Genomic DNA, 15,107 nt, shown 5'->3' on the forward strand with positions numbered 1-15,107 from the left:
AGATAGTTGAGATTGAAGTACCTGAAACCACCGCAAGAGTGGACGGATTTTGAAGGGTACGAGGGGACTTCAAAAGAAGAAAGAGCATTGCTATTCATGAGCCCATACACCACACACCATAATTTTTTTTATTTTTTTTTTTATTTTTTTAAAGTTTTTTTTGATTTTATTATTCTTAAAATAATTGAATTATTTTATTTATAATTCATATACCACATATTTAATAAGAGAATAAAATTAAAAAAATCATAAAAATGATGGTGTGTGGTGTATGAGGCTTAAGAATAGAATTTTTCAAAAAGAAATGCCGTTCTCAAACCTGGACTATGCGACTGGGGCGTAAAAATTAATCGAAAACCGGAAACCAGGCCCGGACTGTCCGAACCGGTGGAATCGGTCCGGTTTTGAATCGGTTTTCTGAGTTTCAAAATCTGCTAGTATTAATCCGTTGATTGGATTAGATCGGTTCACTATATTATATATTTTAAATTTTTTAATATTATATATAATAATATAAATTATAACTATATATAAGATAATATTATTATAATTTATAACATAAAATTTTAATTTTAAATATGAAAATTTATTTGATAATATGTTTTAAACATAAAATATATATTAATAACATTTTATGACCTAAACAATTCTCAACATATTCTTTTTTATAAATACATAATACATTAATAATACTAATATATATAAGTATACTAATGTATATTAATTACATTTCATTTTAATTAATTAATATACTAATGTATATTAGTATATTAATTACATTTTATATCATAATACTAATATTATTAAAACCGGAAAATTAGACCGAACTAGTAAAATTGGAGGCACCGGTTTAGGAGGATAACCGGTGTGTAATCGGTTTTCGAAAATGAAAAATCAGTGCATACCGGTTCGGTCCTAAATTTTGTCCAAAATTGGACCGGTTACACCACTATATGTGACTTTCACGTACTAGCAAATGAATATAGACAACTATAACGATGTTGTTTCGATAACAATAGTAAGGTTGAATAAAATATTTTTAGAATATTTTTTTTACAAATAAAATGAGATGAGTTGAGATAAAAGTTGAAAATTGAATAAAATATTGTTAGAATATATTTTTTTAATATTATTTTTGTTTTAGAATTTGAAAATTTTAAATTGTTTATTTTATTTTGTGTGAAAATTTAAAAAAATTATAATGATGAGATGAGATGAGATGAGATGAGATGAGAATAATTATGAAAACAAACGAGACCTTATTTTACAAAACTTCTACGTACTATATCATTATCCCAGTACGATGAATGCGCATTTTTCAACAACCTTTGAATCTATTTTTATAAAATTTGGAGATAATCTAAAAATGTTCATTTATAAACGAAAAATTCTACTCATCATTTTCGTACCACACATAATTTTTTTATCTTTTTTTCTTACAAAATGTGTGGTGTATAGATAATAAGTAAAAGAATTCAATTAGTTTAAGAAGAATAAAATTAAAATAAATTAAAAATAAATGTTGTATGTGGAGACGATGAATAACAAAACTCTTTATAAAGTGATATGAAAATAAGATAATTGGATATTGGGAAAAACTCCAATCCCACTTTTAAATCAAATTTGATTTTAAAATATTTTTCTTTCTTTCTTTCTCTAACCTATGTCTTCATCACTTCAAATCTCCCAAATTGTGGAGTGAACTCAGTGAATTTGGGCGCTTCTTGTCGTTAATCGTGATTGAAAGATCTAAACTTGTGTCAAGACTTTTCATACCCTTTGGCATATTAGGTTGATGCCCTAAATATTTGTGTTTGAAAGGGTGAGACAAGTCATAGAGACTTTGTGTGACGCCCTCGTCCCCATTTGTGATTTGGCAGAAGGCCACAACATCAAGATGCACACCGCACAAGTTACACTCCTTTCATTTCATAAAACATTGTGTGTTCGTATGCCCGACATACGTGCATAAATTAGTCGCAGCTGAAGAGTTTTAGATATATGTCATGACTAATATATCACTTCTATAGATATAAATTTAATTCACCAAAAGTATCCATAAGTCACGTCATCAACATTGCTAAGATATTATAGATCATAACTTGTTCATCCACAAACTTAAAATCATCATCCTATTTTGCATGACTATAATAACTCAAAACGGGGACAGACCCCATACTATTCTTCGAGATACACTAGTTCCTCCTGCTCAGCTTCTATCTCGTTTCCTACATCTGCAGTTTTGAGGAGCAAAACTAGTAGTTGTTGTTCTGCTGTCTTTCCCCGAGAATGTTTTAGAATATATCGAAGGCTTGTGGAAACCATGGAAGAGAAGCACATAACTTTGGAATTGAGCATGAGGACTTGGCTAGGGGCCTTGCTTGGTGTCCCCGGTAAGGACTTATTGCTTTCATTCTTGGTGATCTCAACGAAATCTTTAATAGATTCACCTTGCTTGGTGTTCTCGAGTGAGGACTTTGTTTTCTCCCTCTTGGATGATCTTAGGAGGTGCTGCAAATATCATAATTGCCTAGTTATCATCAAGCAAGGCCGGTCTCCTCGGTGATGGAGGGTAGAAAATAAGTACTTGCTTGGTGTAACGCCTAGTCCCGAAGGTCCAAAGAGTTAGCTATTGTTACATAAAATCATCTTTAATAAAACAATTATATATACTCCAGAGACTCCATAAAGTATTAACTTATTTGTTTAACACAAATATTTATGTTCCACCACATGGAAACCAAAGAAATACCTCAATAAAATAAGTTAAAATCTCCACAAAGATTTAGAAATATCCATAACTCAAAATACCAAAATAAAATAATAAATATGCCAAATATCTCTCCAAATATGACTCTCCAACAAATACTTGTACCATTTGAAAGTTATTCATCTACGATCATCAAATATTGCTAACACTTCCTACTCTTGATTTTCAGCTGAACCATCAAAATTATCTGAAAAATATTATGGAGATAAATGGTGAGTTATCAACAACTCAGTAAGATACCATATACTATTATGTAAACATGAGCATTTACATAGTTTAGAATACAAACCAAAACATTTATATTTCATAACATAGAATCAGAACATGTTATAAAAAATATCAAGGCAAAAGTTTAGAAATATTATTTTTCAAAAATTCCTTTGTCATAACATAACTGAAACCTCGACGGCTAACCGAGCAGAAACAAAATGTAAAATCTTCTCCTTATTCATTCTAGGAGCTCCGAGTGTGAATACAAGAAAGATCACGCATAAAACCACTTTACTTTCAAAGTGGGTGCACTGGAAATAGAAAAATTGGTACCAACTTGAACAGAGGCCATAGTTTTACACTCGTGATAATGTCAGAATGGAACAGAAATAGAATGTCATGCTAGAGGTTTTCAGAAATTACATCATATCATATCAGAGAATAGAACATATTCAGAATACAATAAAATCATATCATAGTCATATAATTATGCATAAATTCTCATATTCGCTCCTCTTTGCACAGTTCATAAATAGAATATAAAAAATAAGCTCATGTCTATACCATTCATGACAGAAAATGTTTTTTTCTTATACAAAGTTTCATGAGTAATGCAGAACAAATAACTGAAATTGTTTCAAATTTCTTTTCATAACAAAACATGCATATTTTTCAAAATCAACATCAGTTCATTTCTTTTATACAAAGTCTAGCATTAGAACCCCGCTTACCTGGACTTTTTAAGTTCTTCGGATTTCCTCACCACAGTGCCAAGGAAATATCATTCGTCATCTATAGAATAGTCATCTAGTTTGAGTAAATTTCCAATTGAACACATACTACGTGATTGAACTATAAATACTTAAGTCACCTATTTTATTTCCTCTAAACCTAAAGTTTTTGTAACCCTAAAATACCACCACTTCTCAAATTTATTGATATTCTGTTAATTCCTCCGACTAGGACAATAAATTCTGACTTATTTGCTACTAAAATCTAACTATAAAAAAATTTAATACCAACTAATATAATTTAACTCCTTACCTATTTCCTATTAAACAAACTTTTTGGACTAATATAAAATGAGACGAAACCCACATAAAATAACATAAAAATTTTCTATAATCAAACTGAGGCCCATCGTAAAATCATGCCCCACCAAAATGATCCGTTCAAAACACATTTTTCTTTTCTTGTGACTAAAAGGGCATAAATCAAATTTAATCTCAAACAGTTTACTATACTTTACGTAAAAGCCTTAGGGGAAAGTTAAACAAACCACTTTCATTTTATTTGAAAACAATCCAGCCTCATTGTGGGTAGAGGGCAGCGGAGAACTTACTGAGAGAAGCAACGAGTAGCGGCAAGCGACTGGGCGTGGTGGCATACCACTATGGAAGGGAGGGAGAAAGTGTTGAGAGAGAAAGAGAGGTAATGTGAGAGAAAGAGAGATGAAGAGAGTGTGAGAACGTGAGGGTAAGAGACAAAGGCTTACGGCTCAATGGTGAGTAGTCGGGGCAAGGGGTGGTAGCTTCCGTCGCTGGCAGCGTTTGGCTTTATTTTGAGGAGCACAAACAGTCACCCGTGCGGTTGAGGTGTGGAGGAACCGGGGTTGTCGGCGTGGACGTGAGTTGCTCTATTTTTGGATGTGAAAAACAAAGCTTGTCTTGCGGTGCAACCCTGGTGGCTGAGACGTGAAGAATCAAGAGTGGCTTAGGGCAATTCCTACGGAAGAGTGGCTCTTAGTCTTCTCATGGCACTCGTGTGCAGTGGGTGATTTGGTGCAATGCCACCGCGGGATGTGACATAGGGTTGCATCTCGGGTTGGGCTTGTTTGTGGCAGGGGCTGGGGCTAAGGGTGTTGCGCGGCTGTTCCACGATGGTCCTGTGGTTGACACTGGGATGTGAAAAAAAGAAAAGAAAAAAAAAAACAGACATGCAACTAAGTGGTGGTGGTCGTGAAGAGCTGCGCCTCCGTCGTGGACGAGTTGTCTTGTGAGGCAACTGCTTGTCCCTTACGAGGCTATTGTTCCTTACGATGGAGACTGAGGGAAGGTGACGACAGCTACATGGAGGAGGGCTTTTACGAAAACTGAAGGTTGTGGCTAGGGGTGTAACCGGTCCGGTCAGGTCCAGTTTTGGACAAAATTTAGGACAGAACCGGTATGTACTGCTTTTGTATTTTTCAAAACCGATTACGCACCGGTTACCCTCCTAAGCCGGTATCTCCGGTTTTACCGGTTTCTAGTCCGGTCCGGTCCGATTTTTCAATTTTTTAAAGTTTGTCATTAAAAAATAAAAATATGTTAATAAAAAAAACTACTTCAAAAAATCTGTTTTAAAAATTTGTTCCTATTACAAAATCTGCATTACTAAAAAAATCTGTTTTAGTAAAAAAATTAGTATTAGTTATAAACTTATATATTAATATTAGTCATAAACTTATATATTAGTATAACTATATAATATAATTTAATATATATATTTTATGTTTAAAGCATATGATCAATTAAATTTTCATCTTCAAGATTAAAATTTTATTTTATAAATTATAATAACATTATCTTATATATAATTATATTAATAACATATGATCAAATAAATTACAAATGTTCATATTTAAGATTAACATTTTATGTTATAATTTATAAATTATAATATGAAATTATTTCATATATGATATATAATTATATATATTATATATAAAAATTTCACATATAATTATATATTATATATAAAATATTAATTTTTATATTTTTTCTCCCAACCGGTCCGGTCCGGTCTCGAAAATCGTAGAACCAGAACCGGAACCGGTTCCGGCCGGTTTGCATAATTCAAGAACTGGTTCCGGATCGGACCGGTTCAAAATCGGTCCAACCGGTCAGGTTCAGACCAATTTTTCGGTTTAAATTTACACCCCTAGTTGCGGTAACCCTAATTTGAGGAAGAAGATTAAGATGTATGGGATCTAACGTGTACATGTTCTATATATATAATGTTGTCGTGAACCCTAGTGGAAAGAAGACGTACATGGCATGGAAATTGATCGTTAGTTCTCTTAGGCTTGGGTCTTGGACGCACAAGGTTTGAACTTTTTCTTGAGTTTTGGGTCTCGATTCAACTTCAAAAATAATCCAACTTGTCCAACAAATTTCTTGGCCCATAAAAAGATTCCACCTACTCCAAAAATATTTAATGATCTTAACTTAATTAGCAAGCCCAATAAAAGTTTGATACCAGCCAAAATAAAATTTTGGGCCCGTAGTCTAGGGGTGGGCAGTGGGTGCCTGCCACCCACTACACCGCCCGTTCGCCCTCCCCCTCCTGGGTGGGGCAGGGGATCCGCTCTGCATAGACCAGGGGCGGGGTCCCCCACCAGTATGAAAGGGGCGTTGCGGAGGCAGCGAACGGATGGAGGTCCACCCTCGCACTCCATTCAAAGGACGGGGTACCCCGCCCCTGCATGGATGGAGGCATATTACGGGAAAAAAATCGCCACCCTCCGCCCATGCGAGGAAGGGGTGGCCCCACCCCGTAAGGGGCGGGTAGCACCCCTACCGTAATTTATTCAAGAAATTTACTCGTTCATCTCAAATGGGCTTTCCATACGTATAAACCCAAAAAGTTTTAGAAAGCGAGTTTGGTGGTAGGCCCAAGTGTTACACTTGGTCATCATGAGCAAGGCTGAACTCTACAACACTTCCTCAGGATCACTAAAAAGGGAAGAGATTATGTCCTTGCTCGGAATCACCGAGTAATTTTGATCTTTGTAGAACCTCATTGGGATCATCGAAGAAAACAAAGTAAGTTCTTGCACGTGACCAACAAGCAGGGTAAATCTATCAAATAATCCCTTGGAATCATCACAAAGGAAAGAAACTAAGTCCTTACGCAAGACTACCAAGCAAGGCCTCCATCCAAGATCTCAACATCACCAAGGAGGAAAAAAAACTAAGATCTCGCTCGAAATCAAATGACTAGTCATCAAAAGCCTCGCTCAAAATCAAATGGGCAAGACACAAAAAAGGCATATCTCATATTCGAAGGAGCTAGGCATACAAAAGACCTTGCTCAAGATCAATTGAGCGAGGCATGAGAATACCTCATTTAGAATCAAAGGAGCTAGAAATGAAAAGACTTTGCTTGAAATCAAATAAGCGAGGCACAAAGAAACCTTGCAAGATGACCTTACTTGGAATTAAATGAGCAAGGCCTTGCTTGAGTTAAATGAGCTAGGCATAAGAGAATAATAAGAGAATAATACTTCACTCGAAATCAACTAGAGATAATGGAGAAAAAAATATAGTAGCTCATACTTTAGCTAAGTCAGCTCTAGGCTTGTTAGAAAAAACTGTTTGGATAGAGGACATACCAAATTCTATTGTAATAAGTCTGGATAGTGACAAAGGTGTTTCACATGACAGTTAGTAATAAAATACAGAGGTATTTTTCAAAAAAAAAACTAGAGATAACGGTATGATAAAGTACTGAGTCGCGAGCTTGAGGGTTAAACACTTTTATATATACTGGATACTTCAATCAGGAAACCAACACTTTAATTGAGAGGACACAGGATTTCAAAGCAACTAAGTTGCTTACACGTCGGCCATGGGAATGGGAGATAATTGATGGCCGGCGGATAAAGTTGGCTTGTGGGTCCAATCACAAAGACCACAATAAAACCCACAACAAATAATATAGCAACTCAACTTCAACTCTAGGAATTAATCACTCCAATCATCTACGGTTATAAGCTCCATACGTGACAACCATTTATGGGTTCTGTTAATGATAATCCTATCAAAAGATGACACCTTACCGCAAAGAAAGTTTAAGCTTTGTTTGGACAGTGAAATAAGATGAGATTCGTCTCAAAATTTTTCATAATTTTTTTTTCAAATATAAAATATTTTTTAATTTAAAATTTAAAATTTTCAGTTTATACGAACACAAAAAATAATATAACTTTTTAAAATTTTAAAAAGATAATAATATTAACAAATTATATTCAAACAGTTTTTAATTTGATATTTTTATTCATTTCTTTCTTTCTCATTTCTCAAACCCAATAAACATCTTAAATCAAAATATTTTACTACTATTTACAAATTATTTCATTACTATTAACAAAATTCTAATCTCATCTCATTACCCAAATATACCTTAATAATTGAATGGTTCCAAGACTCTATTTCTATTCAATCTTCTCTCAACTAAAGGAAAATGAACTAACTTAATCATCAAAGTGCACCCGATCCTCCGAAATTGAAGGGATTCTAGTGATAGTTTCTTTATTTTGGAGGGGACTTCTTCACCTGTCCCATTATGCAAAAAGTACATCAGCAATTTGCATGGAAAAAGGATTTTTATCGACTGTTTGGATAGTAAGTTGAGATAAAAAGTTGAATTATTTTTTTATTTTTATTATGTACAAGCAAGTTTGCGTACTAATCTGCGTACTAATATTGTTGCCTTCATATTCTAAATTTAAATTAGTATTATTTTCAATAAAATCTACTTTTTGACCAATCATATTGAATAGGTACGCGTATTAGTACGCAGAATCGTTTACAAATATATTTTTCCTTATTTTTTTTTATATATTTTTGTAGAAATTTAAAAAAATTATAATGATGAAATGAGTAAGATGAAACACTTTTTATATTTAAACAGTGTCTGTTCTCATCTCTCTCTCCTCTCCTTGGAACCAACTAACTCATAAAAAATTGGAAATAAAAAAAAAATATATATATAGCTAATATCTCCCATATCTGCTTAGGTCCTTTGAGTTGGAAGTAAATTAAGCAAGTTGATTGAAAACAAAGTTTGTATAAAAAATTACAAGAAGTTTCCCATAATTTTTCTCACTATTACAGAGAAGTTTCAAGAATTTCAATTTCTTGGTTTCTGGTGTGATGCAGACAAAGCTCTGTTTCCTTTATCTCATGCATAATCTTCGGGTTCAGCAAACGGGTACTTCAAATAGTCATTTTTAATTTTTGAAGGATCCTGTGGTTTAGACCAAGGATATTTCATGGATGGATCCCTTGGAAATTTCCTGAAGTTCAAAAAGGGTGCCCAAAGTAGCACGCTGCACAACAGATGATCAATAACATAAGTTAATTTGTGAACAGCCAAACCAAAATATTATTTATTCCTTAATTTTTTTTGGTTGGGGATTAATTAGAAGAACTGAAATTTTAAAATGATACTTAAAATCCTTGAATCTAATGAGTTCAACAATAATATTATTCTCCGTCTTATGTTTTATCATTTTTAGTCACGACAATTAATGTGACATATTTTAAGACTGCATTTGAATATTGAGTTAAGTTTTTTATGAATAGTAGTGAATTGAGATGGTGAAATGAGTTTTGTGGAATTCACCTAAAATAAGTTTAAAAAGTAAAAAAAAAATATTGTTAAAATATTATTATTATTTATAGATTTAAAAAAGTTGAATTGTTTATTATATTTTGTGTGAAAATTTAAGAAAGTTGTAATAATGAGATGAGATAAGATGAAACACTTTTTGAATCCAAACGGGATCTAAATGTGTTTGGATGTTTAGATGAATTTAGATATATTTATGAGAAGTTGAAAAAGATTGTGGATCCCACGTGTAAAGAAATATTAAATTGAGAAAAATTGTGATATCACATGTAAAAATATTTTGAATTAAGATATAGTCAACCATATAATGAAAAGCCACTTAAAATTCGACTATCAATTAATGTGATATATGTGATATATTGATATGATAAAATTAAGATGAAGAACGACATTTCTCTATGATTAATATCGTACCACTAGAAATAAAGTGAAAAAGAAAAGAGAATCTCACCCTGGAAAGAATATGAAGACAAACATAAACTGAAAATACATCTCCAAGAGTTTTCTTCTGTACCATCGTATCCTAAGCCAGTTCAGAATGATCGGCTGCAATACACCAAAACATAATACCACAAATTTCAAGCTCCATTAATATTGCAAAAATATTCATGAAAACAAAAGTAGAAAATCTTCCACATTCACTTACTGGCATGACAATGAAGTACCCAAATGCCACGATTCCCAATTGTATCAAAGTCGAAGTAAGATCTTCTTCGTTGTTCACCCCAGTAACAGCAAAGGCTGGCTGCTCAACCTGTCAAGACAATTGCCATTTAAAAGTGCAGCTCAAGATCAGAACAACTTGTTTTGGAAATCTATATACTGATCATGAGATAAGAGTACTACTGATCTTACGGCTGCTAAAAGGGCTCCAACTTGAATTGCCAAAGAGGCTTTCTTTAGACTGAACTCGGGGAAGAGCTTCTGGTACTTAATGCATGCAGGTGTCTGATATTGAACATAAGGGGCTGTGAAATTCATGCATATACACATAGAATCACCGAAAAAAACTTCACATGTAGGAAAAAATCGATCGAAAAGAACTGAGCATAAAGAAGAAGAAAAAAGTGTACCTTCCGGCAGGGCTCGTCATTGTGCGATGGTTTGTGTTTAGCAGTGGTGAAGAGAGAGGGAGATTTGCAGTGAGACGGGGAGAAAGGAGGGGGTCGAGCTTTGGGAATTTGGAAGCTCAAAGTGCAGCTCATTTTAGAGCTCTACGTTCTGTGTGTGTTTTCCTTATCTTTTTAAGTTTACTTTCATGGCACAGAATTAATGCCTGACATGAGTTTCTCAAATATTTAGAAAATCCTACGTGGCAACTAAGAGGTTCATCTATGACCACACGTGATATGGTTGATTGGGCTTAATTTCCAGTTTCAAGGATCATTTATCCTACTTTTATCGTGTTCGCTTGCCGTGTCCATTTTTTTTTAATCGATCATGCATAATATTAATATAGAAATATTACAACAATACTAAAAGTTTGAAGGACCACTGTCAATATGCAAAATACACATGGATAGAGTATCTAAAGGTATGCAACTAAAGGCTAAGTTGATTGCTGCTCATTGTATCATTGAGTGTTCACATCAATTTTGAGATTGATGAATTTTTTTAATGCTCTAAACTTTTCGAGCGTGTAAGATTTGAAGGATATCATCAATGATGGGAATTATCTGTCATATTGGTGATGAAGTTTCCACTTTGATGGCTGAGATAACCAACTGAGAGTCACCTTCCAGAATGAAAGGACTTTTTTGCAAGTGTTCTGTCATCTTTGTTACGAGCAAGGCCGAAGAGGTTTTTGCAATGACTGGATTTGTGGATTGAATTTTTTTATGTCCATATTTCTAGTATCTTACCTTCTAAGTCACGACCTACTATTAAAGACGTTGAATAAGAGTCTCTCACTGCAGCATCAAAAGAAATACTCAATTGGTTCCGAGGTGGGAGTTGCCAATTGAATACTGTTTGAGATTTTAATTTTTCTTTCCATGCCTGTAGATATGCTTGGTAGGAGATTTCCAATTGTTCCTTTGACTTCCTCAAAGATAATACTAATTGATTATGGACTATATCATTTTGTTTTCTCTAGATAAAATCCAACATTAAAACTGCAAATGTCTGGAATAGGTGTTTTTTTCCAATGCATAGAATAGGCTCTAGGTTAATAATAATCAATATCCATTCCTACATTGAGTTAATCGGCAATAATGTGAGATTTAAGGGCTCGCTGCTTTGGTTCCATAATATCTTGGTGATTGGACATTCAATGAAAATATGGAACATGGTTTCTTCATATTCATTGGACAGTGGAAGACTGTTTGAAGGGAGGTTTGGAATGACTTTTTATGTCTTCCCCTGGTGGGAATAATGTTCTAAATGATTTTCTAAATTAATAATTTATGGTGGTCATGGGTTTTCAAGTGCCAAAGTTTTTTTTAGTGTTATGCTTGAACATTTTGGCAATGGTATATTGAAATTTTTTGCTGCTATATGGTAAGCTATTTTAATAGAGAATTTACCATTTTGGCTTGGTGTCCAAATCAAGGAGTCCAATCTTTGATTATTCGGAGGAAGAGGAATTTTATAGATTTTGTGATGCTTTCTTGCTCAAAAATGGTTATCATTTTCTCAGTATTCCATGAATGAGTGTTAGGTATAATCAGATGAGAGACCTTCAAATAAGGTTGGGTCTCATGCATTTGATGGAGAGGCTTTGGTGTAAAATTTTCTATAGAATCCAAGGTCTTGACCACACATTGAGAAATAGTCCATTGAATATTTGAGAGCATGTACCTTTTGAGAGTAGCTCTCTTATCTTGAGGATTCCTTTCCATAACTATGAATCAATCGATTTTGACATTGCCTAGGTTGATGTGTTGTGGTAATTTTCCATTAGAAGATAATGCCACAAACTTGGATTTGATTGACTCATCTCTCATCCCATTTTAGCTAATAAAGCTAAATTCATGTTTTCCATTCATCTCAAACCAAGTCCGCCTATATTTTTTGGTTTTCAAATAGATTTCCAAGATTTCAAAGTTAAATTATGCTTTTGTTCTTTGGTGAAGCCTCACCAAAAAATTTTAAAACTTGTATTCAAATATTTGCAAACTAATTTTGGCAGTGGGTGCATTGACATTTGGTATGAAGGAGTTGTGCTTGCCATTGTTCTGATTAGCATGGTTATTCCTGCTTGTGAGAGTAGATTTGAGTTCCAACCCTCAAGTTTTTTATTTATTCTCTCCATTAGCTCTTTGTAATTGTCTTTTTTTGCTCTGCCAGATGAGGTTGGAAGCCCTAAGTACTTCATTATGGATGATGATAGCTTGTATGGCAGTTTTAAAGAAATTGCATATCTGGTGGCATGATTAGTATTTCTTGTAATGTAAAATGAGGACTTATTTTGGTTGATTCTTTGTCTTGACCAATCCTGATATTTTCCTAGATTGTCAATGATTGCTTGAGCATTTCTTTCACTGATTTTTTCAAAAATGATTAAATCATCTACAAATAAAAGGTGAGATATTGGATGACTGTTTCGACTTAACTGGATACCTTCAAAGTTGCCTTGTACTTCCAATCTACCTATTAATTTGGATAACACCTCTGTGCATAATATGAAGAGGAAATGTGATGTAGGGTCACCTTGTCCAAGTCCTCTTTACGCTTTGAAAAATCCTTTGGGTGAGGCACTTATAAGGATTGAGAAGGAAGCTGTTGTGACACATTCTTTAATCAAATTTATCCACCCACTATAACCCAACACTTTCATCATTGCAAATAAGAAATCTCACTTTATGTAGTCGAAGGTATTTTCCATGTCTAGCTTAATTTCCATTTGACCCTTTCTCCTTTTTTTTTTTTTTTTTTTTTGGGGTAATGAAACAATTCATGGGCAATCAAAGTATGTCTCACTTTATGTAGTCGAAGGTATTTTCCATGTCTAGCTTAATTTCCATTTGACCCTTTCTCCTTTTTTTTTTTTTTTTTTTTTTGGGGTAATGAAAAAATTCATGGGCAATCAAAGTATGTTCCTTGATGTTGCAACTCATAACAAAAGTTGTTTGAAGGGGAGAAATGTTTTTGGTGATGATTTTTTAGATGACGTTGGTCAGGCTGATGGGTTGGAAATGTTATGGTGAACTTGGATTGGTATTTTTGGAATGAGCGCTATATTAGTATGGTTCATCTGTCTCAAAAGTTTACCATTATGAAAAACATTTTGTACTGCAGCTATTACTTCTCTTTTGATAATGATCCAGTAGTATCTATAGAAGAGAGTAGTCATTCCATCTGACCCCGGTGTTTTGTGGTTTGGGATTTATTTTAAAATCAGTATAGATTTCTTCATCGTTTGATATTGCATTTAGAAAATCATTTTCCTGATCCGTGATTTGTTTTTCCAAAAGATTTTCTAATTCTTCTGACATAACTAGGTTTGAGGATGTATATACAGACCAAAATTAATTAATGAATGAGGATTCAATAACTAGTCTATTGTCTAGTTACCTGGGCCCAGTTTGATGGTCTCGATCCAATTACTACATCTTTGGATGGTAGTTGAGATATGGTAGAATTTGGTATTGAAATCTGATGAAATTAATTAAGAAACTTGGGATTTATGACGCCACAATGTTTCTTCATGCTTTAGTTGTTCCTAGAGATTTTGTTGGAGCTGTTTTCTCTTATGAGGTTCTGTTGGGTTGGTGAATTGCACTAAATATCAAGGAGTTCATTCTGTTTGCTGGATATTAACTTGAATTTTCCCGAAATGAGCTTTGTTCTAATGTTTGAGGGCATCTTTAGTAGCCTTGATTTTTTGCAAAGTATGAACATCGGGTTCCCAATAAATTGCCTGCTCCAGGCTTCTAGAATTATTATTTGACTTAGTGGCTCATGGATCCAGAATTATTCAAATTTGAAAGAGAAAGCACGTTGTTGGTGCCTTTGTTGTATTGAGTAGAAACAAGTGATGATCTGATGCCGAAGAGGTAAGGTGTTGCAGCGTGGCATTTGGAAATAATAGTCTCCATTGAGGATTTGTTATTCCACAATCTAATTTTTCTCTGATTAATGCATTACCATGTCTGTTGTTTGTCCATGTAAATGAGGGGCCAGTGAATCCGATGTCAATTAGGCCATGTCTTTCCATAAGATTTTTCAATCCACCAACAGAAGAGGACTCGCCCACCAAATTTTTCTGATTAGTTTAAGAGGTCATTGAAATCTCCTATACAACACCATGGACCCAGGAAAGCTTTGAATGTAAAGTCTAACAATTTCTAAAAGCTTGCTTTATTATGGCATTGAGATGGGGCATGAACATATGTGACTAGCCAAGGGTGGTTATGAGGATTAGAGTAAATCAAAATGGATATTGCATTCATATTAATATGCATAGATTCAACATTTACACCCGGACGCCATAACAACAAAATGCCTCCTTTCTTTTTTGAGGTTGGGAAATTTACAAAATGATAGAAACCAAGACTATTCACAATAGATAAGGTGCGTTCTGTAGGAACCATGATTTCCGACAAAAATATGATATCCAGATTATATTTCTTAATATTAACCCTTAAATTTCTAACTACTTTGGGTCGGGCGAGTTCTTGCAATTCCATACCATTGTCTTCATGGAGTTAGTGGAGACAGTGTTGAGCTCGCCTCATTGGCTGTTTTGGATTTCTTGGTGACTGTATATGATGTTGCCCTATGATATGGATTA

The 15,107-nt window shown here is 33.9% G+C and overlaps 1 protein-coding gene across 1 annotated transcript; it reads right to left on the bottom strand.

Moving 5' to 3' along the window:
- Positions 1–8,730: 8,730 nt before the first annotated feature.
- Positions 8,731–10,626, bottom strand: LOC108995496 (NAD(P)H-quinone oxidoreductase subunit L, chloroplastic-like). Its single transcript, XM_018971074.2, has 5 exons — positions 10,447–10,626; positions 10,229–10,321; positions 10,020–10,127; positions 9,825–9,919; positions 8,731–9,071 (listed from the first exon to the last, which is right to left on the bottom strand). Exons 1-5 carry the CDS (start codon positions 10,576–10,578, stop codon positions 8,924–8,926), a joined length of 576 nt encoding a protein of 191 aa, XP_018826619.1. The 5' UTR covers positions 10,579–10,626; the 3' UTR covers positions 8,731–8,923.
- Positions 10,627–15,107: the final 4,481 nt, after the last annotated feature.

This window comes from Juglans regia, chromosome 16 (assembly GCF_001411555.2).
Source record: "Juglans regia cultivar Chandler chromosome 16, Walnut 2.0, whole genome shotgun sequence".
NCBI classification, from domain to species: Eukaryota; Viridiplantae; Streptophyta; class Magnoliopsida; order Fagales; family Juglandaceae; genus Juglans; species Juglans regia.